General features: G+C 36.9%; 4 protein-coding genes, 1 long non-coding RNA gene and 1 pseudogene across 7 annotated transcripts; 2 read left to right on the forward strand and 4 right to left on the reverse strand.

Annotated features, from left to right (window-relative positions):
• Positions 1-783: 783 nt before the first annotated feature.
• Positions 784-2,956, reverse strand: LOC145158182 (uncharacterized). The gene is made up of 2 exons (XM_079077116.1): positions 2,808-2,956; positions 784-1,072 (listed from the first exon to the last, which is right to left on the reverse strand). Exons 1-2 carry the CDS (start codon positions 2,954-2,956, stop codon positions 784-786), a joined length of 438 nt encoding a protein of 145 aa, XP_078933242.1.
• A 1,198-nt stretch (positions 2,957-4,154) lies between these two features.
• LOC145158183 (GDSL esterase/lipase At5g37690-like) lies at positions 4,155-5,046 on the forward strand. The gene is made up of 2 exons (XM_079077117.1): positions 4,155-4,425; positions 4,844-5,046. Exons 1-2 carry the CDS (start codon positions 4,155-4,157, stop codon positions 5,044-5,046), a joined length of 474 nt encoding a protein of 157 aa, XP_078933243.1.
• Positions 5,047-5,251: 205 nt separating this feature from the next.
• On the reverse strand, positions 5,252-6,107 carry LOC145160110 (uncharacterized). The gene is made up of 2 exons (XR_013738017.1): positions 5,693-6,107; positions 5,252-5,617 (listed from the first exon to the last, which is right to left on the reverse strand). It is a non-coding gene; the product is annotated as an uncharacterized LOC145160110 (long non-coding RNA).
• Positions 6,108-6,477: 370 nt separating this feature from the next.
• LOC145160107 (UPF0548 protein At2g17695-like) lies at positions 6,478-7,949 on the reverse strand. Of its 2 annotated transcripts, none has more exons than XM_079079217.1 (4): positions 7,657-7,949; positions 7,302-7,478; positions 6,994-7,192; positions 6,478-6,816 (listed from the first exon to the last, which is right to left on the reverse strand). In XM_079079217.1, exons 1-4 carry the CDS (start codon positions 7,713-7,715, stop codon positions 6,631-6,633), a joined length of 621 nt encoding a protein of 206 aa, XP_078935343.1. In that variant the 5' UTR covers positions 7,716-7,949; the 3' UTR covers positions 6,478-6,630. The 2 variants fall into 2 exon arrangements, with proteins under 2 accessions (XP_078935343.1, XP_078935344.1); XM_079079218.1 differs by having other exon boundaries at positions 6,478-6,813; positions 7,657-7,945.
• An 8,810-nt stretch (positions 7,950-16,759) lies between these two features.
• On the forward strand, positions 16,760-18,478 carry LOC145158185 (GDSL esterase/lipase At5g33370-like). Its single transcript, XM_079077118.1, has 5 exons — positions 16,760-17,027; positions 17,279-17,427; positions 17,626-17,847; positions 17,936-18,179; positions 18,255-18,478. The coding sequence occupies exons 1-5, from the start codon at positions 16,760-16,762 to the stop codon at positions 18,476-18,478; spliced, it is 1,107 nt and encodes a 368-aa protein (XP_078933244.1).
• Positions 18,479-20,057: 1,579 nt separating this feature from the next.
• On the reverse strand, positions 20,058-26,423 carry LOC145158186 (UPF0548 protein At2g17695-like; annotated as a pseudogene). Its single transcript, XR_013737243.1, has 5 exons — positions 26,366-26,423; positions 21,131-21,182; positions 20,775-20,951; positions 20,467-20,665; positions 20,058-20,284 (listed from the first exon to the last, which is right to left on the reverse strand). The product of XR_013737243.1 is annotated as a UPF0548 protein At2g17695-like (transcript).
• Positions 26,424-27,953: the final 1,530 nt, after the last annotated feature.

The raw sequence follows: 27,953 nt of genomic DNA on the forward strand, positions 1-27,953 counted from the left end.
TTTGTTGTTTTTTTATTTCTTTTAACCAATTTTTATGTGCAATTATATGCTCACTAGCCCCTGAGTTTATCACCCAAGAGTTTTTAGAGGTATTTATCATGTTTGTATTTGGAGTACGGGAAGTCTTACCATCCATGTTTGCTTTCGGTGCGTGTTCTTGGGCTTTCATGGTTCGGAACATTTGCATGAGTTCATTGTATTCGTTGTTTGAGATATTTTTCTCTTCAGCGGTAGTGGTGTTGGCATCACGAGTTTGTGGTTTTGGTTTCCAGGTTGATATTTGGTGTTTGTTTATTTAACATTCCACCGATCCAGGTATCCTATCAACTCGAAATAACCTGCAATGGTGTGTCCGACCTTTTGAAAATTATTAAACCATTTGTCGTCGTTTCTCTTGCCACGATCGTCTCATTTTTTAGTGTTAAATTTTGTTGGAGGCTGCCTCTTTTTGTTTCTTCCCATCGTTTGAAAAGTAGCGGACTCATTCGAAGTGTGCCTTGCGAGACCGATTAGTCATTATTCTTCTTGGCTCATAAGGTGGAATGCAATTCCATGTGTGGGTAGGGGTTCAGTAGTTAAGATTTGGGTTTTGACGGTATCGTATTCTTCATTGAGACCCATCAAGAAATCGTAGAGTCGCTCCTTTTCACGTAGCTTTGTGATTTATTTGGAGATATCACAGGTACAACCATTACATTTACACGTGGGAAGTTAGATGATTTCTTGAATTTCGTCCCAAACGTTTCGTAGTTTGGTGTATTATGTCGAAATAGTCATTCCTTCTTAGCGTATGGTGGTAACGGTGTGTCTAAGTTCGTAAGCTCTAATAGCGTTTGCTTTTCCAAACCTTTCTTCAAGGTCGACCCATAGATCACGAACCGTTATTGCATATTTGACGCTGCTTTTGATTTTTCTTTCCATGGAACTAATGAGCCATCCACATACCATGGTGTTGCAGCGTTTCCAATTCATAAGGTTAGCTGTGTCTTCCACCAGCATTGGCATGGATCCATCGATGAAACCAAAATTATTCTTGGCTAACAAGGTGTTTGTCATCTCGTTTTTCCAGTCACTGTAATTCCATCACATAACAAGCTTTCACCCACAAAGTTTTGCACGGGATGATCGGCGACAGTGAGGAAGTACGAATATGTGATGTCGATATTGTCGTTTTCTTTCTTCGAACTTTCTTCGGCATCTCCGGCCATTGTTGAAAGCAAACTAAGATTTGATTCTCAGATTTTGCTCTGATAGCATATAAAATTCTAATGAATATTGTCTTCTTTCTTATTGATAAAAACGTAAATACAACATGCTATATATCCAAGAATATCACTAGAAAAAGGAAAGACATAAGACTCATAAATAGTTGCTAAATACATTACTTAGGGAGCAAAAGAATACTTTGTAAATAAGGAAACTAAAAGAATAAGAAATTAGAAGTATCTCAACAAAGATCATCATCCTGGAGTACCATATGTCCTGGTTTGAAGATAATCAAAAATAAAAACTAACAAATTGAGCATATTTCGATTAAAATGATTGCCTTTCTCACAATTTGTCAGGAGTTGCGAAATTGCTTTTTACGGACAAAAGACTACAAAAAATTTAAAAAAACAAGGAAGCATTTTGCAATTTCTATGAAACTAGTATTTAGTCATCTCACGCATTGCAGTGGAGAAATCCTTTACAAAATAGAAGAAGATGCAAACAAAAATAAGGTTTGAAAGTGTATATTGATTGGTACAATACACAAATGATAATTAATTAAAAATATATATAATAATAAAATTAATATTAATAAAAACGAAAACTTTAAAACAAATTGTGTAATAGACCAAAAGCACAACTTTAAAATATAGTAAATGACCAAAATCGCAACTAATAAAATATCAATAATTAAACTTTGAAATTATGAGAGATAAAAATTGTAAACACGTTGTGTGCATTGCCGCGGAAAACTCATTTGCAATTAATAAAAACAAAAAACATAAAAAAAAATTATGTAAGTGACTCAAACCGTAACTTTAATGCACGTGGTAACTCATTTGCAATTTATATATAGAATGTGATTTACAAATGTCATAGCACGGTGACGATACTACAAAAATATTACAATATAGTTTCGATCGGGAAGAGACAGATAAAAATAAAACTTAGCAAGTATATCGTACCATATAAAAATATATCATATTATATCACTTGAACAAAGTAATTATCTTATATTTTCTATTTATAGCCATTTTAAAAGTTTATAAACAAGTTTCATGCAATGTATTTATTTTTTAACTTGTAATTTATATTTTTTTTATATGAAACGACAGATGATTTTAAATTAAAAAGTATTATCTTTGAATACTATTGTATTAATGATGTGATTTATAACCGACCTTTCCATTATGACAAAATATTTCATGGACCCTTTTAAGAATTCTTTTGAACCAAGAACATTCATAAATCATAATTATGGATGTTATAAAATTATGGAACGAAGTTGAAACTTGATATATAATTAAGGGGTCGTTTGTGTAACTTACGACACATGTTTCCTTTCTAATCCGAAACTACCCTTCATTCTCTCGTTTTTTACATTGAATGCCACTGAAATGAACAGGACAATCGTCTCACATAACCAACATTGAAAACTAAACCACTACACTATTATCGATTGCACAGCCTTTCAATTTGACCATGAAACATCTATCTAATTTTACAGTAAGGAATGAGGAAATCAAATTAAAGATAAATTCAATGAATGTCCATCGATTCATAAATAACTGAAACTCTGAGCGAGGGAGAGAACGTACTCTGCGTCGCCGGGGTTCTTGGAGAATTTTGCATCGGTGGCTATATGACCATTTTTGACCATCATTTGCCTCGCCAATTCCCTTTGAGCAAGGCTAATTGCTTCTGGATCGAACATTTTTTTCTCCAAATCCCTTTGACTAGCGTCCATTCATTCTGCATCCATCTGATTAGCAGCCTCCATTGATGGAACCTTTTTTTCTCTTACCTGGAAACAACTGGAGCAGATGTTGGTGATGGTGGCGCCGAGTTCACCGAATTCCTGAAAATAGGCACTAATTTATATTGCGGAAACCTGAAAATCAAGTTAAAACATAAATCAGAAAGATGAAAACGAATAAAATACTACATGATAGTGGTGAAGGCAACGGTGTGTGTAGGTGATACAGAGCAAATATGTGCAGCCACAAAGTATTGATCTGATATTTAACAAATTGACTGCTAATTAAAAAACAAATCAATGCTTGGCAATTAACTGATAAATTGCAAAATTGATAGTCAATTTGTTAAATATCAGATCATGATCATATGGTGGTCATTTTGGCTGTAGATTTAATGAAATGTGTAGTTTAGGAAAGGAGAGTAGATGTCGATTTACATTACCCTTATCCTGCTATAGAGATGTGATTAAATTCATACATTGTGTTTCTAAACATTGGTTGTAGAAGAACACACCACCATATTTCATAACAATTACTACAACACTAGTAATAAAAAGAATTACACATTATTCCAAAATCTTCAATTTCAGCTGTCAAAATGCGTTTATAAATCAAGCATGATAGGAATTGAGCACTTTTAATCGCAACCATCACAGCTAAAATAAATTATGAAAGGAAATTAGCTAGATGTTATCCCAGCTCATATTAGACAACTTGCCAAATATAAATAATGTACAAGTTCATATGAACATACATGAACCAGTTAGCATCAGTTTTTTGTTTCTAATCATGTAAAACACAGACATAGCTCAACTCAAACACACCAAATACGTATCTTTTCACAATTATTTCCAAACTCAGTTAATATCACCAAAAAACGAGAAACAGTTCATAGTATATTTTTGGTTATAAACTAGGATAATGATCATGGTAATTGGTATAAACTAAGTGTTTATTATAATAATCCTTTAACATTTTCCCCTTGTACATTCTAATATCACCAAAAAAACGAGAAACAGTTCATGGTATATATTTGGTTATAACCTAGGATAATGATCATTGTAATGTATATAAACTAAGTATTTATTCTAATAATCGTTTAACATTTTCCCCTTGTACGTTCTAGATCCAAAGGCTCCAACTTCTATAAGTACTTGCCCTCTTCATTCATAAACCACCCAGATAAACATGGCCACACCATTAACAATTCAAAAACTCATGCTTCTGCTCAAAATATGCCTAGTCCTTTTCAGCGTGACAACAATAGCCACAAAGGATGCATCGAGTGAAACTGTGGGACCCATATTCATATTGGGGGATTCAATAGTAGATGTTGGCACAAACAACTACCTCAAAAACTGCAAAGCACAAGTCAATCGCCCATATTACGGGGTCGATTATCCAGGGTCAATAGCAACCGGAAGGTTCAGCAATGGCTTCAACCCTGCCGATACTATCGGTAAGTTATTCATTTTCATATACAACACAAAATCTCACCTCGACCCCAAAAAGGGAACTAAGCATTCCTTATAAGGATGTGGATCATCCCCTATTAAGACGCGTTTTAAATTCGTGAGAGCAGCACATTCCATGATATTTCCAATACCATAATGGGTGACCCTTAGGAAGTCCATGTGTTATGGTGTTGGGTTTTCCAAAGCAGACAATATCTTGGTATGTGTGTCTGGGATGTTAAAGATGTGTTAAGAAGGAAATTCCTAGGGCCCAATTTTTTTTTGTTTGTGCTCCACAATTTAACTCCATGCGATGAGCCTTGGGGTAGGTTCGGCATGGGTTGTCTAGAGAGTATGGTTTACCCTTATTTTTATAAATTTATGAATAAACAAGATTAAGATAATTATTATGTGTATGTGCAGTGCAACTTTTGGGTGGCTACAAAGAAAGTCCACCGCCATTTCTTGCACTCCTTGCACATAGTTCCAACCTTACGGGCGACTTACTTCAGGGGGTGAACTTTGCTTCCGGAGGTGCAGCTATTATTACAGGAATTGGGACAGATCTTGTGGTAAATGTCTTCTATATAAAATTGGAATACAATACAAGGGTTCTAAAAATATAGCAATTTTTGTCTTATCTACGTAAGTTTGGTTAAGGCAAATTCATGTCAAATACAGTACAAAGTCGTCTTGTTATGACTTATAAGTTATATCCTATCATGTCATGTTATGCATAACAAAGTATAATGCTAATACAGGGGAATGTGATATTTATGGATGAGCAAATTCAACAATTTGCAACGGTTCAAGGAAACATAACCACATTACTAGGCGAGTCAAAAGGTCAACTTCTGATTCAAAATTCAATGTACATCATTTGTGTTGGAAGCAACGACATCATGAACTACGTATTATATCATCCTACAACTCCCGAGGTTTTCATCGCCAACATTACAGCCACCTTCGCCATTCAACTAGAGGTTCACTAATATTTGTCACTACTCACTACCATCTCCAAATAGACGCCAAATTTCTACTCATATTATATTGTTTTTTTTTTTTTAAATTGGCAGAACTTATATAAGCTAGGAGCAAGAAAGTTTGGAATAATGGGTGTTCCACCAGTTGGATGTTGTCCAGTTTCCCGTGCATATACCGGTAGTGGTGATTGTGGACCGATATCTAACGGTTTGTCTGCAATGTTCTACACAGCATTAGAATCCCTTTTGAAAAAATTGAGCTTTACACTCGAAGGATTCAAGTACTCACTTGGGAACTCATACAATATGACTATGAGTGTCATTGAAAACCCCCCACCTGGTAAATCGAAACCATTAGGTTTTTTTTTTTTTTTTCCACATGCATATTTCTGACTCTAAAGTGGCATGTTTTCAGAGTTTAAAGATGTTAAAACAGCATGTTGTGGGAATCACTCAATAGATGGAATAAAAGACTGCAAGGAAGGAGGGTATCTTTGCCGAAATAGGGATAATCACTTGTTCTGGGATGCATTTCATCCTTCTCAGGCAGCCTCCAAACTGTCAGCTCAAGAGTTGGTTTTTGGTGAAGATCCGAATTTTGTGACTCCAATCAATTTTAGCACTTTGAGAAAGGCTTGATCTTTAGAATCTTAACTAGGAAGATGAAAAGATCATTAATTTGTATCGTGTGTTGCATTTTCTACTCTATTTATATCGTTCATGAATAAACTTCAGCGGATCTGAGCTGTCAACCTTTTCGCATTTATATCTGTTTTTGTTTTTACTATGGCCTCAGATAGATAACCACTATATGATGTTAACAAATTGACCATCTTTTTTACTAATAACACAAATGACCACCAATTTCACAATTGGTCAAATAGTCAATTGCATTTTACCAACAAAAATACTGACAATTTCACAGTTTTACCCTTCATTTATGTGATTACCCCTTTTCAACTTTATCCGTTTATGCTTTTCGTACAGTATTTACCTTATTACTTTTGTCCCCTTTTTGCAATCGTCTGCCTTCTTCTATTGGTATTGGTGTTGTATCTGTTTTTACTCCATGAGTTCTCAATAGACAGTTTAAACCCCTCAAGGGCACAAGTCAATGACAGATTGTAAACATACAATTGGGGGATTCTATTCATTTCTTTTAAACATAAAAGGGAATAGAAACGTGGTGAAAGATTGTGAACTCATAATAGCAGAATGTTGTAGAGTTTACTTTGAGGATACAAATTTTCTGACTGCATCACTAGATTGTTGAGCAAAATACTTTTGTCTAAGAAATACATACGGGTACCCAATAACAGAGAGAGGATGTGCTGGTTTAGAGAAGGAGAGTATTTCATACCAAACTTGTTTCTCTTCATCCATCTCAACTGAAAATCTCTCTTCACCAGACTGCTTTAAACAAAATTTCAATGAGAAACTTGATATTGAGTTTAGAAAAATGCTTCTAAAAAGGTTTCTACGGATTTACACAGACAAATATAGGGTTTTTGATAGGATAAGTTCAGAATTATCTCATCATATCAAATGAAAACATTACACATATAAAAAGAGGAAAGAAAGTACACACACCAGTAAATGTCCTCTGAGAGTGCCTCCACCAAAACCAAAAGAAGAAACAGCCAATTTAGGATTTCTAGTTTCATTAACATAAACAACCTGCAATGGCATCCTGAGCCATGGAAAGAACTCCTTCACACAAGCACAAAACTTCACCCCATTTTCAATTGGTGTCTTTGGATCAACAAATGCCCAACTCAATCCGAAATGCCTAAAATTTCCCAAAATAGAACCATCAATTGTGTGTATCTTAATAAAATCACAATCAGATTCTCTTCATTTTCAAATTCATTTGGAGGATAGTAAAGATGTAAACAAACCTCCAAGTTTGCAGAGCAGTCTTGCCTTTTTCGTATGCGTCAGAGCCTGATCCCACTAAAGTTTTTGAATGATTGATTAAAAATCCATCTTTTGAAAGCTCTTTATCTTCTTTAAGAACAGACAATGGTTTTACAGTAGCTCCTCTGTATTTACTGTCATAGTTGAAGGTACCTGACCTGATGGATATCGTCAAACATATTAGACGCAAACACATTAGTGAAATTAGGGTTTTATAGAACGAATCATACTGGTCTACTATTACAGTCCAACAAGGAAAAAGAAGTCCACAATATCTCAAATTCTTAGAACTGATATCGAATCACAAAATAAAGCAAATAATTGCTTAAATCTTACTTGCTAATGCAATCCTTCTGCTCTTTGGGAGAAGGGCGAGTCCAAGACAAGAACACCATAATCTATATCTCGATAATTTCAATTTTTTATTACGTTAATAAGCATCAAAACACGACTAATTCACGAAAGCTAACGCAGAAAGTGATTTGATGAAATTGGCAAACGGGGGTTTAATCTTGATGTGGTGTTGCAGGATTTTTGATTGATGATAGGGAGGAAGTTAAATTCTGTTGCGAGGTGCAGTTAAATGGATCATAGATATCAAATGGTAGCTGCGGTCGGGCGGGTAGGTGTGATGTATTTTTTTTTCTTTTTTTTTCAATGGTAAAAAGGTTTTGATTAGTCGCGACATGAGTTTTTATTTTATAAATTTTATCTACGGGTGTGGTAATTGTTTTACGTATAATTTTTTTTTTAATTTTAAATTTTTAATAAAAACCATTTTAAAATTTAAAATAACATAAAATTAAAAATTACATTTTAGAAATCCTAAAATTAAAAAATAACATGAAATTAAAAATTACATTAAAAACCTAAAAAAATAAATAAATAAAAACATGAAGTGAAAATTTTAATTTAAAAAAAAAACTAGAAAAAAAAAACACAACATCCAAATTTCAATTGTGTTTTAGCTTATATTTTTCACGTATCGAAGCATTCACTAGTTTAGCCGCCTCCTGATCTTCGGGGTCGAGGTGTCTCATATCTTGCATCAACAACGAAAATTTTGTGAGTCCGATAGTTTTAATCATATGTTTCTCAAAAGTTGTATTCAATTGTGTCATTTATGTCATCATTTCTTTCGATCTAGTTGACCGTTTTGTTCCGATTGACGAATTTGACGATGTCACGTTTCCTTTTTCTTTTGGATAAATTACACCAATCGTCCCTCATGTATATGTCAGAAAGCGTGTTTAGTCCCTATTTTCAAAAATTAACTCGGACCGTTCGTGACTTTGTTTTTTTCTTGCACGCTTAGTCCCTATGGACATGAAATGACTATATTACCCTTAATAATTTCTTTTTTTTCATTTTCTTTTATTTCTTTGTCAGTTTAAATTAAAAAATAAATACATAAAACAAATATCCCCACCCCTCCCCTTATACCGACAGTCACAACCTCCATTAGCCACCACCACTACATTCGAGATCGACACCATATTTAGCCACAAGCATCACCGGAAACCGCTAGCGCCCTCTTTCTATCAATCTTAAATCACAGTACACCACTTCCCTTCTCCCCTGTTCTCACCTCATTCGTCGACCTACATCATTGAACCATAAACAACATATCTTATGGTGTTGTTATTGGTCAAACTTATAAAAATGGAGTTGTTGCATATATTTAAAATACGGGTAAACTCAATATGTCCTAGGATTTTCAATTTAAGATAATAGAAGGACTCTTGCAAAAGAAATGGCTAAAGAATGTGGCTTCAAAAATTGTAAATTTATGTCATTTGTATCTAAAAGTTACTTTATGATATAGTAATAGTTGATGTATTATGTGATTTTATCAAACATCATGTGTATATGAATTATTATATGATCATAAACTTAAAATATTATTTCTTTGGTATTCACATAACACCTACCTATCGTATTATATATATTTTTTCTATTTGTTTAACGGTGTTATATGTAGCAATAAACACATATTTCTAATATATAATTCTGTTAAAAAATAGTTTTATTAGAAAATATAATCATGTTTTCAGTGATAGAAAATACAAATTCTTCTTAATAACAAATGTTTAATTTTGTTTATATATGGTTACTAACGGCAAGGCTATTATAGATAAGAGCTTTAGGAGTGCTTGATCCTTCCTCAACAAAAAAGGTTGAGAACTCAATGTCATCGAATTGTTTTCATGCCATATCTTTACATCATTGTTTTACTTTTAAGGGAGGATGGAGTCGTTCCCACTGAACCCACTGCTACATCAGTTTTTCTCTTTGATTTTTCTTTATCTTTCCGAACCCACAACACACGGAAATCATATCTTTCTCAACCCACTCAATTAAAAAAAATACAAAATAATCAAGGTAAAATCTTAATTAGCAATAGAGTTACCGCCGGTACCACTCCCTCTTCGGCGGATTGTTTAATTGGTTTCACTAACCCACTTCATCCTCTCTCTCTACTTTCTCTCTCTCATTTTCTCTTGTACCATGTGTTTTAAGACTTGTACCTTAATTGTTTGGTATTTTTTTTTAATTGAGTGGGTTGAGTGGGTTGAGAAATGTTGTGAAATACGAAGGATCCGAATAGACTTAAATAATATTAGCTCAATGCGGAATGGGATCAAAAATTATCAAAGCGTAATAATCACAACGAAATACGAATAAAATAAATAGAATAGAGACACACGAATTTACGTGGAAACCCAAATCGGGAAAAAACCACGGGCGGAGGAAGCCGAGAAACAATTCACTATAATTTGCAGTGTTTACAGGGATTATGAAAGAGATTACAAATAGAGTGAGAGAGCTAAAATATATGTGGTGGTGTATCTGTATATATATATATATATATATATATATATATATATATATATATATATATATATATATATATATATATATATATATATATATATATATATATATATATATGTAATGTTTTACTATATATATATATATTTTGATTGTTTGGGTTTTTCGTGGGTTAAATCTCTCTGGCTATTTATAGCCAAAGAGGAGAATACAAATGAAAGAAGAAAACAAAAATGCCGTCCAAGACAAAATTGCTGCGCCTACAATCTTCAAATTCATATTGCATATTACTATACACATATAATAATGTCTGCGCCTCCATTCCGTCCAATTTCATTTTCAATTTCATATTAGATTACTATTCATAGTCAAACTATGAATAGTAAATGATAAGTTACGGAAATAACCCCTGAACTATTTGCCACTTGCTAATTTTGGAGGCAACTTTTCCACAATCTCCACCTTGACATCAAAATTAAGCAAGTCATGCTTTACGATTAGTCAAAACCTTTAGCTCATCAAACTCTAAAACTTCCATAAAAAACTGCAATTTTGTATAGAGAAAAATTGTTTCCGAAAAAATAAATAATACTTCCTCCACCACGAGCCTTCAGGCTCAACTGCGATCAGAAACACCCACCATGTCCAAACATAATTTGAACTTGGCTATAGGAAGACTTTTAGTGAACATATCAGTGGGATTATAATCTGTATGAATCTTGTCCACAACACAATCACCTACTTCAATGATATTTCGCACAAAATGATAACGAATATCAATATGCTTTGTTCGGTCATGAAACATTTGATCTTTACTCAAGAAGATAGCACTCTGGTTGTCACAGAAAACTGTGGTCACCTTTATTCTATCATCGAGTTCTCCGAATAACCCCTTCAACCAGATATCTTCCTTAACTGCTTCTGTAATCGCCATGTACTTTGCCTCGGTAGAAGACAGGGCAACTGTAGACTGTAACTGGGCTTTCCAACTAACAGCACAACCATTTAGTGTAAACACATACCCTGTAATTGATCTTCATTTATCCAAATCTTTTCCATAATCTGAATCAACATATCCCAACACCCCAGTGTTAGATTTGCCAAAACGTAAACACATGGAAGACGTACCTCGTAAATAACGAAAAATCCATTGTACTGCTTTCCAGTGTTCTTTCCCCGGGTTCGCCATGTATCTACTAACCATGCTAACAGCATAAACCAAATCAGGGCGTGTGCAGATCATAGCATACATTAAAGATCCAACAGCACTAGAGTATGGAACACGTGCCATGTAAGCCATATCAGTCTCATTAGTAGGACTCAAAGCGGATGATAGCTTGAAATGAGCTGCAAAAGGTGTGTTGACAGACTTTGCTTCGTGCATATTGAAGCGTCTCAGGACTTTCTCAATATAACTTTTCTGAGAAAGATGCAAGATCCTAGACTTCCTGTCACGAATAATTTCCATACCTAAAATCTTTTTGGCAGCTCCTAAGTCCTTCATTTCAAATTCAGCTTTCAACTGGTCTTTTAACTTCTGAATCTCCTTCATATCTTTTGCTGCAATCAACATGTCATCCACGTACAAGAGTAAGTAGATCTTTGAACCATTGTCACCTTTCTTGAAATAAACGCAGCTTTCATAGGTGCACCTGCTGAATTTGTGACTGGTCATGAAAGAATCGAACCTCTTGTACCATTGTCTAGGAGACTGCTTGAGGCCATAAAGAGATTTGTTCAACTTGCATACGTAGTTCTCCTTTCCAGGAACTACAAAACCTTCAGGTTGTTGCATAAAAATCTCTTCCTCAAGCTCACCATTTAGGAAAGCTGTAGTGACATCAAGTTGTTCTAACTCAAAATCGTTAGAAGCAACCAACCCCAACAATACACGAATGGAAGTATGTTTGACAACTGGGGAATAAATGTCAGTGTAATCAATACCAGGAATCTGACTGTAGCCTTTAGCTACTAACCGAGCTTTGTATCTTGGTTTATCATTTGGGTTGACAGGTTCCTTGAGCTTATAGACCCACTTGCATTTAACTGGTCTCTTCCTTTTCGGAATAGGAACTAAATTCCAAGTACTGTTTCGCTGCAAGGATTCCATCTCATTTTGCATAGCGAGCATCCAATCATTTGAGTCTTCAGATTTGATAGCCTTGTCATAATTCGCAGGCTCCGTTGTGTACTCAATATTATCAGCAACAATAAAAGCATAGGCAACCAAATCAGATTCAGCATACCTCTTCGGAGGAATAATCTGTCTTCTCGGTCTATCTCTTGCAATGCTTGGAGTAGTAGCTTGTGGTTGTGAAGGTGTTGAATCTTCACCAACAACATGCTCATCCGACGAAGAAGAATCTTGATGCTGATTTGTACTCTGATTAGTGGTAGGTGAAGTAGGAAGCTCCACCTCCATTTGAGCATACTCTTTATTTGCTTCGGATGATACATCTGATGCATCTGTTCTTTTAGAAGAGTCAGCAACTGGTTGAATCATAGCAGACTCATCAAAAGTAACATCTCTTGAGATGATAATTTTCTTCAAATCAAAGCTCCATAACTTGTAACCCTTTACACCTTGATTGTACCCAAGAAAAACGCATTTGATTGCTCTTGGTTCTAGCTTCCCATTGTCAACTCGTGCATACGCTGGACATCCGAATGGTTTTAAATATGAATAATTGGCAGGTTTACCGGACCATAACTCAAACGGAGTTTTCTTCTCGATTGCTCGTGACGGTGATCGGTTGATAACATAGCAAGCAGTCGAAGCAGCCTCCGCCCAAAAAGACTTTGGCAATTTGGAATTAGAAAGCATACACCGGACCTTCTCCATAATGGTGCGATTCATCCTTTCAGCTACACCATTTTGTTGAGGTGAATGGACTACTGTGCGATGTCGAGTAATGCCTTCCTTTTGACAATAGACATTAAACTCTTCTGAGCAAAACTCAAGTCCATTATCCGTACGAAGATACTTTACCACCAGACCTGATTGCTTTTCAACCTGAACTTTCCAATTTTTGAAGGTATAGAAAACGTCTCCTTTATGTTTTAAGAAGAAAGACCACACCTTCCTGGAGAAATCATCAATAATAGTGAGCATATAAATAGCTCCACCTTTTGAAGCAACTCGAGCCGGTCCCCACAAATCCGAGTGAACATAATCAAGTGGTCCTTTCGTTGTATGGATGCCACTTGCAAACCTCACTCGTTTTGCCTTGCCATATACACAGTCTTCACAGAAATCCAAATCAACAATCTTTTGTTGACCAAGTAAACCTCTTCGACTCAATTCTGACATGCCTTGAAAACTCATATGGCCGAGTCGAAGGTGCCAAAGACGGGACTGATCTGGATCAGAAAGAGACTTTGAAACAACAGCAGCATCACTCGAAATTGTTTGCCCGTCAAGAAAGTAAAGATCTGAGGTTTTTCGTTTGGCTCTCAGTTTGTCGGAGCCGTCTTTGAATACCCTGAGAACTCCACCTTTACCAGCAAACTCGTATCCCCTTTTGTCAAAGGAACTGAGAGATAACAAGTTTCTTCTGAGGTCAGGAACATATCTAACATCCCCCATGGTTCGAATAACTCCGTCAAACATACGGATCCTGACTGAACCATGTCCAAGAACTGGACATGTAGTATTGTTACCCATCAACACATAGCCCTGGTTAACCTTTTCAAATGTGTAAAACCAACTTTTGTTGTGACACATATGAAAAGTACAACCAGAGTCGAGTATCCAATCACCAGTGGAATCCAGTTTATCTGAATAAACTGTCAAAAGTTCTCCAATACCTTCCACCTCAGCTACATCGGCTTCACCCGAAGTGCTAGCTTGTTTACCATTTGCTGCCGTCTTCTCTTTTTCTTTATTCTTCAACTTGAAGCATTCTTCAAGCACATGTCCCTTCTTGTGACAATAGTTGCAAAACTTTCGTTTGCCTTTTGATTTGGATCTGGTTCTGTTGGAAGATTGAGAAGTTCTACTTCTCTCTGTTGTTCTTCCTCTGGCATTCAAACCTTCGGCTTTAGCATCACTTGAACCACCACCAGTAATATGCTTCATCTTCTCTTTGGAATCCAAAGCTGTATAGACTTCATCTAAAACTAAAGTGTCACGACTATAGATAATAGTATCACGAAAATGGCTATAGGATTCTGGCAACGACGACAGTAAGAATAAAGCCAAGTCTTCATCTTCATATTGAACATCCATATTCTCTAAGTTATTTACTAACTCTTTAAATGTGGATATATGTTCAGTTAAAGAGCCTCCTTCAATCATCTTGAGATTGAACAACCGTTGCTTCAAATGCAACTTGTTTGGTAAGCTCTTGGTCATCAACAGTTGCTCCAACTTTAGCCATAAAGAAGCCGCTGACGTTTCTTTTAGAACATCTTGCAAAACATCGTTTGACAAGTGCAAACGAATCTGGGATAAAGCCTTCAGATCTTTCATCTCCTTTTCTTCTTCGGTCCATGTATCGGGCATCTTATTGAAACCCAAAAGCACCTTGTGTAAATCCATCTGAATGAGAATGTCTCTCATCTTTACTTGCCACAACGGAAATCGTGTGTTACGATCCAGTAGTGGAATATCGTATTTTACCGAAGACATGATTAATTACTTGATAAAATGATCCCAATGAGCTAATATTACAACCCGGATGCTCTGATACCAATTGTTGTGAAATACGAAGGATCCGAATAGACTTAAATAATATTAGCTCAATGCGGAATGGGATCAAAAATTATCAAAGCGTAATAATCACAACGAAATACGAATAAAATAAATAGAATAGAGACACACGAATTTACGTGGAAACCCAAATCGGGAAAAAACCACGGGCGGAGGAAGCCGAGAAACAATTCACTATAATTTGCAGTGTTTACAGGGATTATGAAAGAGATTACAAATAGAGTGAGAGAGCTAAAATATATGTGGTGGTGTATCTGTATATATATATATATATATATATATATATATATATATATATATATATATATATATATATATATATATATATATATATGTAATGTTTTACTATATATATATATATTTTGATTGTTTGGGTTTTTCGTGGGTTAAATCTCTCTGGCTATTTATAGCCAAAGAGGAGAATACAAATGAAAGAAGAAAACAAAAATGCCGTCCAAGACAAAATTGCTGCGCCTACAATCTTCAAATTCATATTGCATATTACTATACACATATAATAATGTCTGCGCCTCCATTCCGTCCAATTTCATTTTCAATTTCATATTAGATTACTATTCATAGTCAAACTATGAATAGTAAATGATAAGTTACGGAAATAACCCCTGAACTATTTGCCACTTGCTAATTTTGGAGGCAACTTTTCACAAGAAATATAGGATTTCCGTGTGTTGTGGGTTCGGAAAGATGAAGAAAAATCAAAGAGAAAAGCTGATGTGACAGTGGGTTCGGTGGGTTCAGTGGGAACGACTCCCTCCTCCCTAATAGTAAGTACATATGCGTATATTCTTAAGGTTTCATTCATTTTTGGTTGTGTGAAGAATGAATGTTTTGCATATCCTCAAAGCCAATCAGGTAGTTTGGGTCATGTCTTTTTGATTTGAATACGTTCTTTTTTATTTGAATACATTTGAATGAATGCATTTGTGAATATTGTTCGTGTACTGTGTGATGTGGACATTCGGTACTAAACAGACTTGAAATGTAGATGTAAAACTATTGGTGCTCCATGCAATTCAAAATCAATTATACACACAGTAAGATTATATAAACAATGAATGATAGATTCATTTATCGGCCTACCCGTTCACCGAACGGGTATTACACTAGTTGTTTTTTACCGAAAAAAAGCTACAAAAAAATAAAAATAAAAAATTGCGAAAAAATATGAATTATTATTTTGAAAGTTTTTGTGGCAGATACCATTCATAAAACAATTTGGCAATTAACTAATCAATTGCAAAATTGGTAGTCAATTTGTTAAATGTCAAGATCATATGGTTATTTTGGCTGTAGATTCGTTAAATGTGTACTGGAGGAAAGGAGATGGTAGATGTAGATTACATTTTCCATCCTGCTATAGAAATGTGATTAAATTCATATATTTTTGTTTCTAAACATTGATTGTGGACGAACTTTTTTTTCCTTGATTACTTGCAATATATGTTTCAAAACATTGTTTGTAGACGAAAACACCATCATTTCGTGATAATTTCTATTATATCTTGTAATAAAAAAGTATACATTATTCCAAAATCTTCAAATTCAGCTGGCAAATTAGCTCGATGTTAGTCCATCTTAAATTACATAACTTACCAAATATATGTAATGTACATGTTAGCATCAGTTTTTTGCTTTTAACCATGTAAAACACACACAAATAGCTCAATTCAAACACACCAAAAAACTAGAAACAGTTCATGGTATATTTTTGGTTATAAACTAGGATAATGATCATGGTAATTGATATAAACAATATTGTATTTAATCTTCATTGCCAATAATCTTTTAACCTTTTCCTCTTGTACATTCTAGATCCAGAAGGCTCCATCTTCTACAAGTACTTGCCCTCTTCATTCACAAACTAACCAAATAAATATGGCCACGCCATTAACCATTCAAAAACCCATGCTGCTCAAAATATGCCTACTCCTTTTTAGCGTGACAACAATAGCCACAAAGGATGCAGCGAGTGAAACAGTGGGACCCGTATTCATCTTTGGGGATTCAATAGTAGATGTTGGCACAAACAACTATCTCAAAAACTGCACCGCACAAGTCAATCACCCATATTACGGGGTCGATTATCCACATTCAATAGCAACCGGAAGGTTCAGTAATGGCTTAAACCCTGCCGATACTGTCGGTAAGTTATTCATTTTCATATACAGTACAAAACCTTAATGGATGACCCCATAGGAAGTCTAGGTGTCCCAGTGTTGTGTTTCTTAAAATGGATAATATCTTGGTACGTGCGTTTGGGATATTACATATGTGTTGGGAGCAAATTCCTAGGGTTCAAAACCTAGAACGCCAAAAAATATTTTTGGTGCTCCACAATTTACCCCCATGCGATGAATAAACAAGTTTAAGATAATTATTTACGTGTATGTGCAGTCGCACTTTTAGGTGGCTACAAAGAAAGTCCGCCGCCATTTCTTGCACTCCTTGCACACAGTTCCAACCTTACGGGAGACTTACTTCATGGGGTGAACTTTGCTTCCGGAGGTGCTGCCCTTGTTAAAGGAGTTAGGAAACAAGTTGTGGTAAGTGTCTTCTCTATAAAATTGGAATACTATTTGAGGGTTCTTAAAATATTGTAATTTTTGTCTTATTTTCACAAATCTCGGTTAAGTCCAATGCATGTCAAATACAGTTCAAGATCGTCTTGTTTTGTCGGCTCATGTTATGTTATGTCATGTCATGTCATGCATTATGAATAACAAAGTATGATACTGGCACAGGGGAATGTGGTATCGTTAGAAGAGCAAATTCAGCAATTTGCAACCGTTCAAGGAAACATAACCACATTACTAGGCAAGTCAAAAGGTCAACTTCTAATTCATGGTTCAATGTACATCATTTGTGTTGGAAGCAATGACATCGTGAACTACGTATTCTCCCATCCTACAACTCCCGAGGTCTTCATTGCCAACATTACAGACATCTACGCTATTCATCTAAAGGTTCGCTAACATTTGTCACTACCATCTCTAAATTTTGATTTTCAACTTTCTACTCATATTATATTGTTTTAATTTTTTAAATTGGCAGAACTTATATAACCTAGGAGCAAGAAAGTTTGGAATAATGGGTGTTCCACCACTTGGATGTTGTCCGATTTCTCGTGCATTTTCTGGTGGTGATTGTGCAAAGGAACTTAACGATGTGGCTAGTGCGTTCTACACAACATTAGAATCCCTTTTGAAAAACTTGAGCTCTACACTTGAAGGATTCAAGTACTCACTTGGGAACTCATACAATATGACTATGAGTGTCATTGAAAACCCCCCAACTGGTAAATGGAAACCATAAGTTTTTTATTCACTTGCAAATGCATACATTCGGCTTCTAAAGTGACACGTTTTCACAGGGTTTAAAGATGTTAAAACACCATGTTGTGGGAATCAACCATTAGCAGGAATAAATGACTGCAAGGAAGGAGAGTATCTTTGCCCAAAAAGGGATGATCACTTGTTTTGGGATGCGTTTCATCCATCTGAGGCAGCCTCCAAACTGGCGGCTCGAGTGTTGGTTTTTGGTGAAGATCCGAATTTTGTGACTCCAATCAATTTTAGCAGTTTGAGAAAGGCTTGATCTTTAGAATCTTAACTAAGGAGATGAAAAGATCATTAATTTGTATCGTGTGTCGTATCTTCTACTCTATTTATATCGTTCATGAATAAACTTCAGCAAATCGAAGTTGTCACCCTTTTCGTATTTGTATCTGTTTTTACTTCTTTCCGGGGACTTGGTTTCAGGAGGGTGTGAAGGCTTATAATCAGGGTACTTAGGTGTTGTTTGTTTTTTTAGAAAAACCTCTTCAAACCACTTTCTGCTGCGGGGCGCAGCACACGCGCAACACTTTTCCTCTCGCAGCAGTTTGTTTTTTTGGAAGACTTCAGACTGCAAAACCTCTGCGCGTGCGCTGCGTGGCGCAGCACTTGGCTTGACTCTTCAAACCTCTTCAGCTTTCAATTTTTTGAAGTGTTTTTTAGAATTTTAGTATAACTTATTTTTTTTAAACTTTTATTTACGAATTTGATACAATTTCTTATTATAGTTTCCACAAATTTTTTTAACTTGATTTAAAAAAAAAAAACTTTGAATTTTTGAATTTTTTTTACTGTTTCTGTTAATAATATTTTTATTTTCAGTTTAATCTTTTTTAACGGGTGTAATTTTTTACGAACTTTGTAGACATCGTTTGCAATACTTTCTTAATTTTTTTATTATTTTCTTTTTTATGTTTTTTTAAAATTAGTTTTTTTCTAGAATAAAGTTGTTAGTTTCTTTTATATTTTTGTAAGTTTTTTTTTAAAAAAAGTTTTATATTTTTGTTTTTTTACATGTTCTTTTTAGTACTCTTTCAATGTTTTAAGACTAGAATTATTAAAATTTCGGTGTTGAGAACTATTTTAAGTTTATAAAATTAGTTTATTTAAATTTCAGTTTACTGCAGCAGTCTGCAGATGTTAAAAAACAAACATGCTTCTTATTATGGGCTGCATTCGTTTGTTCCACCTCTTCTGCTACAGAGGATTGCAGAGGTGGTCAGCAGACTTCATGAATTTTCGCTTCGAAAAAACAAACAGCACCTTAATGTATGTTCTAGTTTGAGAGAGAATCACAAAAATAAGTGACATTTAACAAATTGACCATTTTTTTTACTAATAACACAAATGACAACCAATTTCACAATTGATAATTTCAAAATTATTTTTACTAACAAAAGGATGCAAAAATACTTATTAAAAATTGGCAAAAATAAAATTTTCGCAATTTTACTACAAATTGTTTTTTATTATTTTTAAAGGTTTTATGTGGTTGATACCCTTCATAAATAATATTGTAATGTACGATTGATCAATTGCGAAATTGGTGGTCATTTTGCGCTGTGTGACAAAAGGTGATTAATTTGTTAGAACATATGGTGGTCATTTATGTGATTATCCCTTTTGTACTTTATCTATTTATGCTTTTCATACGGTATTTACCTTCTTACTTTTGATCCCTTTTCTCCATGGGATTGGGTATTCATGTTGTATCTGTTTTCACTTCATGAGTTCTGAATAGGCTGTTTAAACCCACTCAAAAGCACAAGTCAACCACAGATTGTGAACATACAATTCGGGATTCTATTCATTTCTTTTAAACATAAAAGAGAACAGAAACATGGATGAAAGATTGTGAATTCATAATAGCAGAATGTTGTAGAGTTTACTTTGAGGATACAAATTTTCTGACTGCATCACTAGATTGTTGAGCAAAATACTTTTGTCTAAGAAATACATACGGGTACCCAATAATAGAGAGAGGATGTGCTGGTTTTGAGAAGGAAAGTATTTAATACCAAACTTGTTTCTCTTCATCCATCTCAACTGAAAATCTCTCTTCACCAGACTGCTTTAAACAAAATTTCAATGAGAAACTTGATATAGAGTTTAGAAAAATGCTTCTAAAAAGGTTTTTATGGATTTACACAAACAAATATAGGGTTTTTGATAGGATAAGTTCAGAATTATCTCATCATATCAAATGAAAACATTACACATACAAAAAGAGGAAAGAAAGTACACACACACCAGTAAGTGTCCCCTGAGAGTGCCTCCACCAAAACCAAAAGAAGAAACAACCAATTTAGGGTTTCTTGTTTCATTAACATAAACAACCTGCAATGGCATCCTGAGCCATGGAAAGAACTCCTTCACACAAGCACAAAACTTCACCCCATTTTCAATTGGTGTCTTTGGATCAACAAATGCCCAACTCAATCCAAAATGCCTAAAATTTCCCAAAATAGAACCATCAATTCTGTGTATCTTAACAAAATCACAATCAGATTCTCTTCATTTTCAAATTCATTTGGAAGATAGTAAAGATATAAACAAACCTCCAAGTTTGCAGAGCAGTCTTGCCTTTTTCGTATGCGTCAGCGCCTGATCCCACTAAAGTTTTTGAATGATTGATTAAAAATCCATCTTTTGAAAACACTTTATCTTCTTTAAGAACAGACAATGGTTTTACAGTAGCTCCTCTGTATTTACTGTCATAGTTGAAGGTACCTGACCTGATGCATATCGTCCAACATATTAGGCGCAAACACAGGCAGTGAAATTAGGGTTTTTGGGAATGAATCATACCGGTCTAATATCACAGTCTAACAAGGAAAAAGGAGTTCACAATATCTCAAATTCTTAGAACTGATATCGAATCACAAAATAAAGCAAATAATTGCTTAAACCTTACTTGCTAAAGCAATCCTTCTGCTCTTTGGGAGAAGAGTGAGTCCATGATACAGCTTACTTTGAGGGTAAGGAAGAAGAACACAAGTTGGGACAATTTTCTCTGTATTTTCTATGCTTTAAAAGGAAATAACAACTGAATTAAATATGCAGCTAAAGGATAAAGTCTAGGAGATCATGGATCTCATGGATGCAGAAACAAAGGAAACGTGATGCTAATTACTTGCCCCTCCCCCTTGCAAACAGCTAGTCTCGAGCCTGATGGGATAATCTGATTGATGTCAGACCTCTGGAAATCGGTCTCGAAATGCTTCATAAGGTTCCCACGTGGCATCTTCTAGTCCCTTATTTTTCCAGGAAACCAAAACTTGCAGCTGGTTGTTGTGATGCCGGTGATTGAGGATGTGAGCGGGAATTGGTACTTCGTCGTCTTCATTGTTGGTAACTGGTAACGGTATGGTAGTTGGGTTGCCATGGGCTTGGCGGAGTAACGAAACATGGAAGACCGGATGTACTCGCGATTCCGGTGGAAGTTGGAGTCGGTAAGCAACATTGCCGACTCGTTCGGTGATTTTGAATGGTCTATAGAATCGTTTGCTAAGTTTGGTTGTGTCCTGGGACCGAACGGACTATTAGTGGTAGTCACGGAGTCGCAAATAGACCATAGACTCAAAACTCTTTGTCAAGCCTGTGAGAGTTTGCTAAGTTGGTAACTCTTTGCTGGGCCTGTGGAAGGTTGTCTTTGAGTAAGGATGTTAAAAATAATTACATTACATTTATTATTAAAGTTTATTTGTGAGTAACTTTTAATGAAGGGTTTGTTTTGTCATTGTTTGTTTCTTCAGAGGTTGTGGCTCGCTTTCTATATTCTTATATGGAATGGAATGTGGATCTATTCACGGATTTGGTTCGGGTTAAACCAGACTTGAACCGGAAAGATAACACAAAGTATAAATTTGTGGTTGTAGGAGTATTTTGAGCATAACTCATTTTTGTATCAAACGTTTATTCTCATTATTTGCTCTCGTGTGTTCCATCTCGCTCTAGGGTTTTCTTAGTTGTTCTTGTTCTTTAATTTCCTCGAGTTATAATGGTTTTGAGTCTTGAGTCTTTGTTTTTTCTTTGAGTGTGAGTGGTTTTGTAGGTGAGGTTTCAGTTGTAAGTACCTGAAAACCAACTAGATCTTTTTTTACATAAATAAAAGATATGTTGATGTTGTGATAATCGATCTTGTGTTAGTTTTATGTTTTTGAACAAAGGATCTTAGCCGTTGATGTTCCACGAGTATGGTGTCAATGGATGTTGTTGAAGAGTCCCCAAGGTGGTAACGGTGAAGATCGGGAACATGTTGTCACACCCCGAAACCGTGATGACGGAATCGTTCCGGGGTGGAGGACGTCATGTTTAGCATCAGAACCAATGTATAATAGCAATCATAGTAAACACAACCCAAACATTGCATACATGAAAATTTTATATATGTTTACATCAACTTGAAGTTTGTTTAAATACATCAAAAGTATAAGGAAAATATAAAGACATAATCTTATTCGCTCCGACTTCTTCACAATGCTCGGAAGGTACCTATCTACTGATTCCCTGAGAATACAAGCAGTTTTGAAAGAATATCAGCAAAAATCTGGTGAGTTCATAAGCATTTAGTTTTTGGTGGAAAATGTTCTTTTGATTCTTTTGAAAAGTGATCCTCAAGAAAATCCCATATTTTCTTATGAAAAGCAGGTTTGAAACCCGTTCCTTCCATGACTTCCCGGTTCGCACCAAGTACGCACAATCCAAGGAGTCATGGAATGAATACGAACATTCATTAGTAGAAAATAAACCATCAGTTTTAGAAATGCCAGTGTTATCCTAGGAAAATCCTATATTTTCCCTATAAACAGGTTATCCGTCCTAGAGGTAGAGATGCCAGTTTAGAAATCTCTGATTACTATCAGCATATATAAAAGTAGTTTTATTACTCAAAATAAAACTAATGAAGAATAGAGTCCGTAAACCAAAGTTAGTTTATACTTATTTGCGAGTCGTATAACCATACTTGATATGACCAAGAGACCTTTACAACGTTCTTCAGGCGTTAAGCTAAATGACATTTGTTCACCCCAGGCATGCCTGACTAACTGTAGCTAGCAGTTCAGGTGTGGGATTGTCAGTCCCGAATAAATCTATTCACAAATCTCACGCTCTCCCTCCAGGAGACTCTGGTTATACTAAAATGATTTATCCCTGTACACCTAAGGATACAGTATTGAAGTAGAGCCTCACAATTCTGTATAATCTAATTTACGCGCTAGAAACAGTATAAAACAATAAAATAATTGTATTTTATACTCCTAAGAAAATATATAACATAAACTAAATCTGTCATAGTTTATATATATTCATTCATGAAATCTGATTTGATAAAAACTGCCTAGAGGGTTATCCCAAACTATACCCATTATAGTTTATTAGAGTTGATATGGAAAAATGTTTTGTAAAAACCTTTCTGAAATCATGAAGTTAGATTTCCAAAATAAAAGCTTCCCTTATGCTCAACTTAATACAAAAGGGGTAAAATATCGAAATATTTTATTGAACGTGGAAATCATTGAACTGTATTAATAAGTTTAAAACTTAATAAAATACTTTCAGTTTGGCTTGTATTCCCCCCTAAAAACATTAAAAACACGGAAAATATAGGGGTATGAACTCACCTCGGGTTAGTGGTTTGATTGAAGGATCGATACGGAAGGCTGGATGTTCAAGTGAAGTCTTGAACACGATTTGATCCTAGTTAACACGTAATGACACATAAAGGAGTCAAATGAAGGTATTTTACCACTAGATGTGATGGAGAACCACTCTAGGGACTTGGTACTACTTGCACTAAGTGTTAGGACCTTAAAGGATTGCATGAGGGAGGTGTATGGCTACCTTAAAGGTGTGTGCGGCCATGGGTGTGCGGATCAAGGGGTGTGCGGCCGTACACTCATGTTAGAAAGTGTCTTTGAGGTGTTTCAAGGTCCATAGTTACATCCATGAAGTGTTCTAGGTCTATACTCAATTGTAGTGCAAGTTAAGGGTCCTAGAAGTGGGTTTGCGGCCCTAGGATGAGTGTGTGGTCGCACACTAGAGTGTGCTGCCGCACACAAGGAGTGTGCTACCGCACAAGGGTGTGTGCGGCCGTACAGAGGTGTGTGCGGTCGTACACCCTACAAGATGATGTCCAAAATGTCAATTCCAAGGTGCAACAAGGCTAGGTTCATGTCTATCTCGAATATGGAAGTCAATCTCTCACTTTGGAGGGTATTTTAAGAGTGTGCGGCCACCTTAAGGGGGTGTGCGGCCGCACTCACTTCCAAACATGAAGAACATGACGAATATTACACACTTAAGGCTTAGATAGAGTGGTCTTTCATGGTTTGCAAGCTAGAGGATGAATTACTCACGTTTTTGAAGCTTTGGAGGGTTTGTGGTTGAAGAAGCTTGAGAGAAATGGTGTGGTGTGCTGCCAAGGTGTTAAAGGAATGAGAGGAAAGGGGGATACCCTTTATATAAGGGTAAGTATGCTGCCTAAAAGTGAGTGTGCGGCCAAGAGGTGAGTGTGCGGCCGCACACCCATGTGTACAGCCGTACACTCCCCCTAAGGGTGTGTATGGCCCGGTTTTGACACTATACGACTTGTTGACTCATTCCTAAACTCAACCTTGGTCATACTCAATCTTAGAACACTTAAATGAACCCTTAAGCAGCACAAGAAGTCAACAAAACAAGTTTAACATTGATTGAATTGACTAAATGTACAAGATAGAAGTTCCGGGTTGTCACATCATCCCCCCCGTTAGAGGGAATTTCGTCCCGAAATTCAAGAATAGAATACAAATCATGGACTAGGAAAGAGGTGAGGGTACTTCTGCTTCATTGAATCCTCGCGCTCCCAAGTGAATTCAGGTCCCCGCTTGGCGTTCCAGCGAACCTTCACTATCGGGATGCGGCTCTGCTTCATGCGCTTGACCTCCAGGTCCATGATTTCGACAGGTTCTTCCACGAAACGTAGACTTTCGTCTAGCTCAATCTCGTCGAGGGGAATCACAAGTGTCTCATCGGACAGACACTTCTTTAGGTTCGACACGTGGAAGACGGGATGGATGTTGCTGAGTTCTCGTGGTAACTGGAGTCTGTATGCTACGGGACCGATCCTAGCAAGGATCTCGAATGGTCCTATGTACCTTGGGTTTAGCTTTCCACGTTTTCCGAAACGTATCATGCCTTTCCAGGGTGAGACCTTCAGAAGGACACGGTCACCAACCTGGAATTCCAAAGGGCTTTCGCCTCTTATCGGCATAGCTCTTTTGTCTATCTTGTGAGGCCTTCAGTCGCTCTCGGATTTGTACGATCTTTTCAGTTGTCTCTCGGATGATTTCAGGACCTATGAGAGTGCTGTCGGGGACTTGACCCTTGGCTAGCTGTGTGTCACCCACTTCATCCCAGCACAGAGGGGATCTGTACTTGCGGCCATAGAGGGCTTCAAACGGCGCATCCTTGATGCTGGTATGGTAGCTGTTGTTGTAGGAAAATTCAACCAAAGGAAGATGAGTGTCCCATGACGTGCTGAAGTCGATGACACAGGCTCTCAACATATCTTCCAATGTCTGAATTGTTCTCTCACTCTGTCCATCTGTGTGTGGATGATAAGCCGTGCTCATATCCAACTGAGTTACAAGAGCCTTCTGTAGTGATTTCCAAAATCTCGAGGTAAACTTGCTATCTCGTTCGGAGATAATGGATACAGGTACCCCATGGAGGCGAACTATTTCTCAAATGTAGATCCACGTGAGTCTCTCCATCTTGAAGTTTTCTTTGATTGGCAGGAAATGGGCGGACTTCGTCAACCGATCGACAATTACCCAGATGGCGTCGTGCCCACTCAGAGATCTGGGTAACTTGGTGATAAAATCCATTCTTATCCTTTCCCACTTCCACTCAGGTACCTCTGGCTGCTGAAGTAGACCTGAGGGCTTTTGATACTCCACCTTTACCTTGGCGCAAGTCAAGCACTTGCCCACGAAGGCTGCAATTTCTGCCTTCATGTTTGGCCACCAGTAGAGTTGTTTGAGATCCAGATACATCTTATCTGAACCTGGGTGAACGGGGTATCTAGACTTGTGAGCTTCATTCATGACAACCTCCCTGTACCCGCCGTACTTTGGGGTCCAGATCCGGTTCATGAAATAGTAACCTCCGTCTCTCTTGACCTCTAAGTTCTTGTCCATTCCCCGCAGTGCTTCCTCTGCCATGTTCTCTTGTTTCAAGGCTTCCAACTGAGCCTCTCTGATTTTCGCGGACAAATGGGAATGGATGGTCATTGTTAGTGCCTTCACCTTACGCCCTGAGTACTCCTTTCGGCTGAGAGCATCCGCTACCACATTGGCCTTGCCGGGATGGTAGCGTATTTCGCACTCGTAGTCACTGAGTAGCTCTACCCATCGCTGTTGTCTCATGTTTAACTCCTTTCTGATCAAGGATATGTTGCAAGCTTTTATGGTCGGTGAAAATGGTGCACTTGGTTCCGTAGAGATAGTGCCTCCAGATCTTCAGCGCAAAGACCACTGCTCCCAACTCTAAATCGTGAGTTGTGTAATTGACCTCGTGTGTTTTCAACTGCCTCGAGGCATAGGCGATAACCTTTCCTCGTTGCATAAGCACACAGCCTAGGCCCTGATTGGACGCGTCACAGTAGACAACGAAGTCTTCCGTTCCCTCGGGCAGGGACAAGATAGGTGCGCTACATAGGGTCTGCTTCAATTTTTGAAATGCAGTGTCTTGCTTAACTCCCCAACTAAAGGTTACACCTTTCTGTGTCAGGGTAGTTAAAGGCTTGGCGATTCTGGAGAAGTTCTGGATAAACCTGCGATAATAGCCCGCGAGACCCAAGAATTGCCGGATTTCTGTGGGTGTCTTTGCTGCAGACCAATTTTCAATCGCTTTGATTTTGGAAGGGTCCACGTGTATGCCTTCCTCGCTAACCACGTGACCAAGGAAAGTTACCTTCCTGATCCAGAACTCACACTTTGAAAATTTTGCATATAGCTTCTCCGCCCTCAATGTTTCGAGCACTTTCCTCAAGTGTTGTTTATGGTCGCTCTCACTCCGCGAATAGACAAGTATATCGTCGATGAACACGATTACGAACTTGTCCAGGAAAGGGCGGCACACCCGATTCATCAGATCCATGAATACTGTCGGTGCGTTGGTCAGACCAAAGGGCATTATTACAAACTCCTGGTGCCCATAGCGAGTTCGAAATGTTGTCTTGGGCACATCATTCTCGTGAACTCGCAACTGATGGTACCCTGATCTTAGATCTATCTTTGAAAAATAACTGGCTCCCTGAAGTTGGTCGAAGAGATCGTCGATTCTGGGTAAGGGATAACGGTTCTTGACGGTCAGCTTGTTCAGTTATCGGTAATCAATGCACATCCGAAAGGATCCATCTTTCTTTTTCACGAATAAGATCGGAGCTCCCCAGGGTGAGGAACTCGACCGTATGAATCCTTTGCTGATCAGCTCATTGAGTTGGCTGGATAACTCTTGCATTTCTGCTGGCGCCAAACGATAAGGAGACTTAGCTACAGGAGTAGCTCCGGGGTTAAGTCGATACGAAACTCGACTTGACGCTCGGGAGGAATTCCTGGGAGATCTTCGGGGAAGACATCAGGAAAGTTGCAGACTTCGGGGATGCTCTCGAGGTCTTTAGCCTTTTGCGTCTCCTCAACGACATGAGCTAGAAATGCATGGCATTCCTTCCGCAGATATTTCTGGGCTTT

This window comes from Lactuca virosa, chromosome 2 (genome assembly GCF_052849685.1).
Source record: "Lactuca virosa cultivar CGN04683 chromosome 2, Lactuca_virosa_CGN04683_v6, whole genome shotgun sequence".
Lineage (NCBI taxonomy): Eukaryota > Viridiplantae > Streptophyta > Magnoliopsida > Asterales > Asteraceae > Lactuca > Lactuca virosa.

What these genes read in the sequence shown, in the direction of transcription:
- LOC145158182 (XM_079077116.1), bottom strand. Translation starts at nt 2,956, where the DNA reads ATGGACGCTAGTCAAAGGGATTTGGAGAAAAAAATGTTCGATCCAGAA. An exon ending in AAGAACCCCGGCGACGCAGA is followed by an intron (nt 1,073 to 2,807) that starts GTACGTTCTCTC and finishes ATGGAATTACAG; the next exon opens with TGACTGGAAAAACGAGATGA.
- LOC145158183 (XM_079077117.1), top strand. Translation starts at nt 4,155, where the DNA reads ATGGCCACACCATTAACAATTCAAAAACTCATGCTTCTGCTCAAAATA. An exon ending in CAACCCTGCCGATACTATCG is followed by an intron (nt 4,426 to 4,843) that starts GTAAGTTATTCA and finishes GTGTATGTGCAG; the next exon opens with TGCAACTTTTGGGTGGCTAC.
- LOC145160107 (XM_079079217.1), bottom strand. Translation starts at nt 7,715, where the DNA reads ATGGTGTTCTTGTCTTGGACTCGCCCTTCTCCCAAAGAGCAGAAGGAT. An exon ending in ACTGCTCTGCAAACTTGGAG is followed by an intron (nt 7,193 to 7,301) that starts GTTTGTTTACAT and finishes GGGAAATTTTAG; the next exon opens with GCATTTCGGATTGAGTTGGG. An exon ending in CTCTCAGAGGACATTTACTG is followed by an intron (nt 6,817 to 6,993) that starts GTGTGTGTACTT and finishes TTTTGTTTAAAG; the next exon opens with CAGTCTGGTGAAGAGAGATT.
- LOC145158185 (XM_079077118.1), top strand. Translation starts at nt 16,760, where the DNA reads ATGGCCACGCCATTAACCATTCAAAAACCCATGCTGCTCAAAATATGC. An exon ending in AAACCCTGCCGATACTGTCG is followed by an intron (nt 17,028 to 17,278) that starts GTAAGTTATTCA and finishes GTGTATGTGCAG; the next exon opens with TCGCACTTTTAGGTGGCTAC. An exon ending in GAGTTAGGAAACAAGTTGTG is followed by an intron (nt 17,428 to 17,625) that starts GTAAGTGTCTTC and finishes ATACTGGCACAG; the next exon opens with GGGAATGTGGTATCGTTAGA.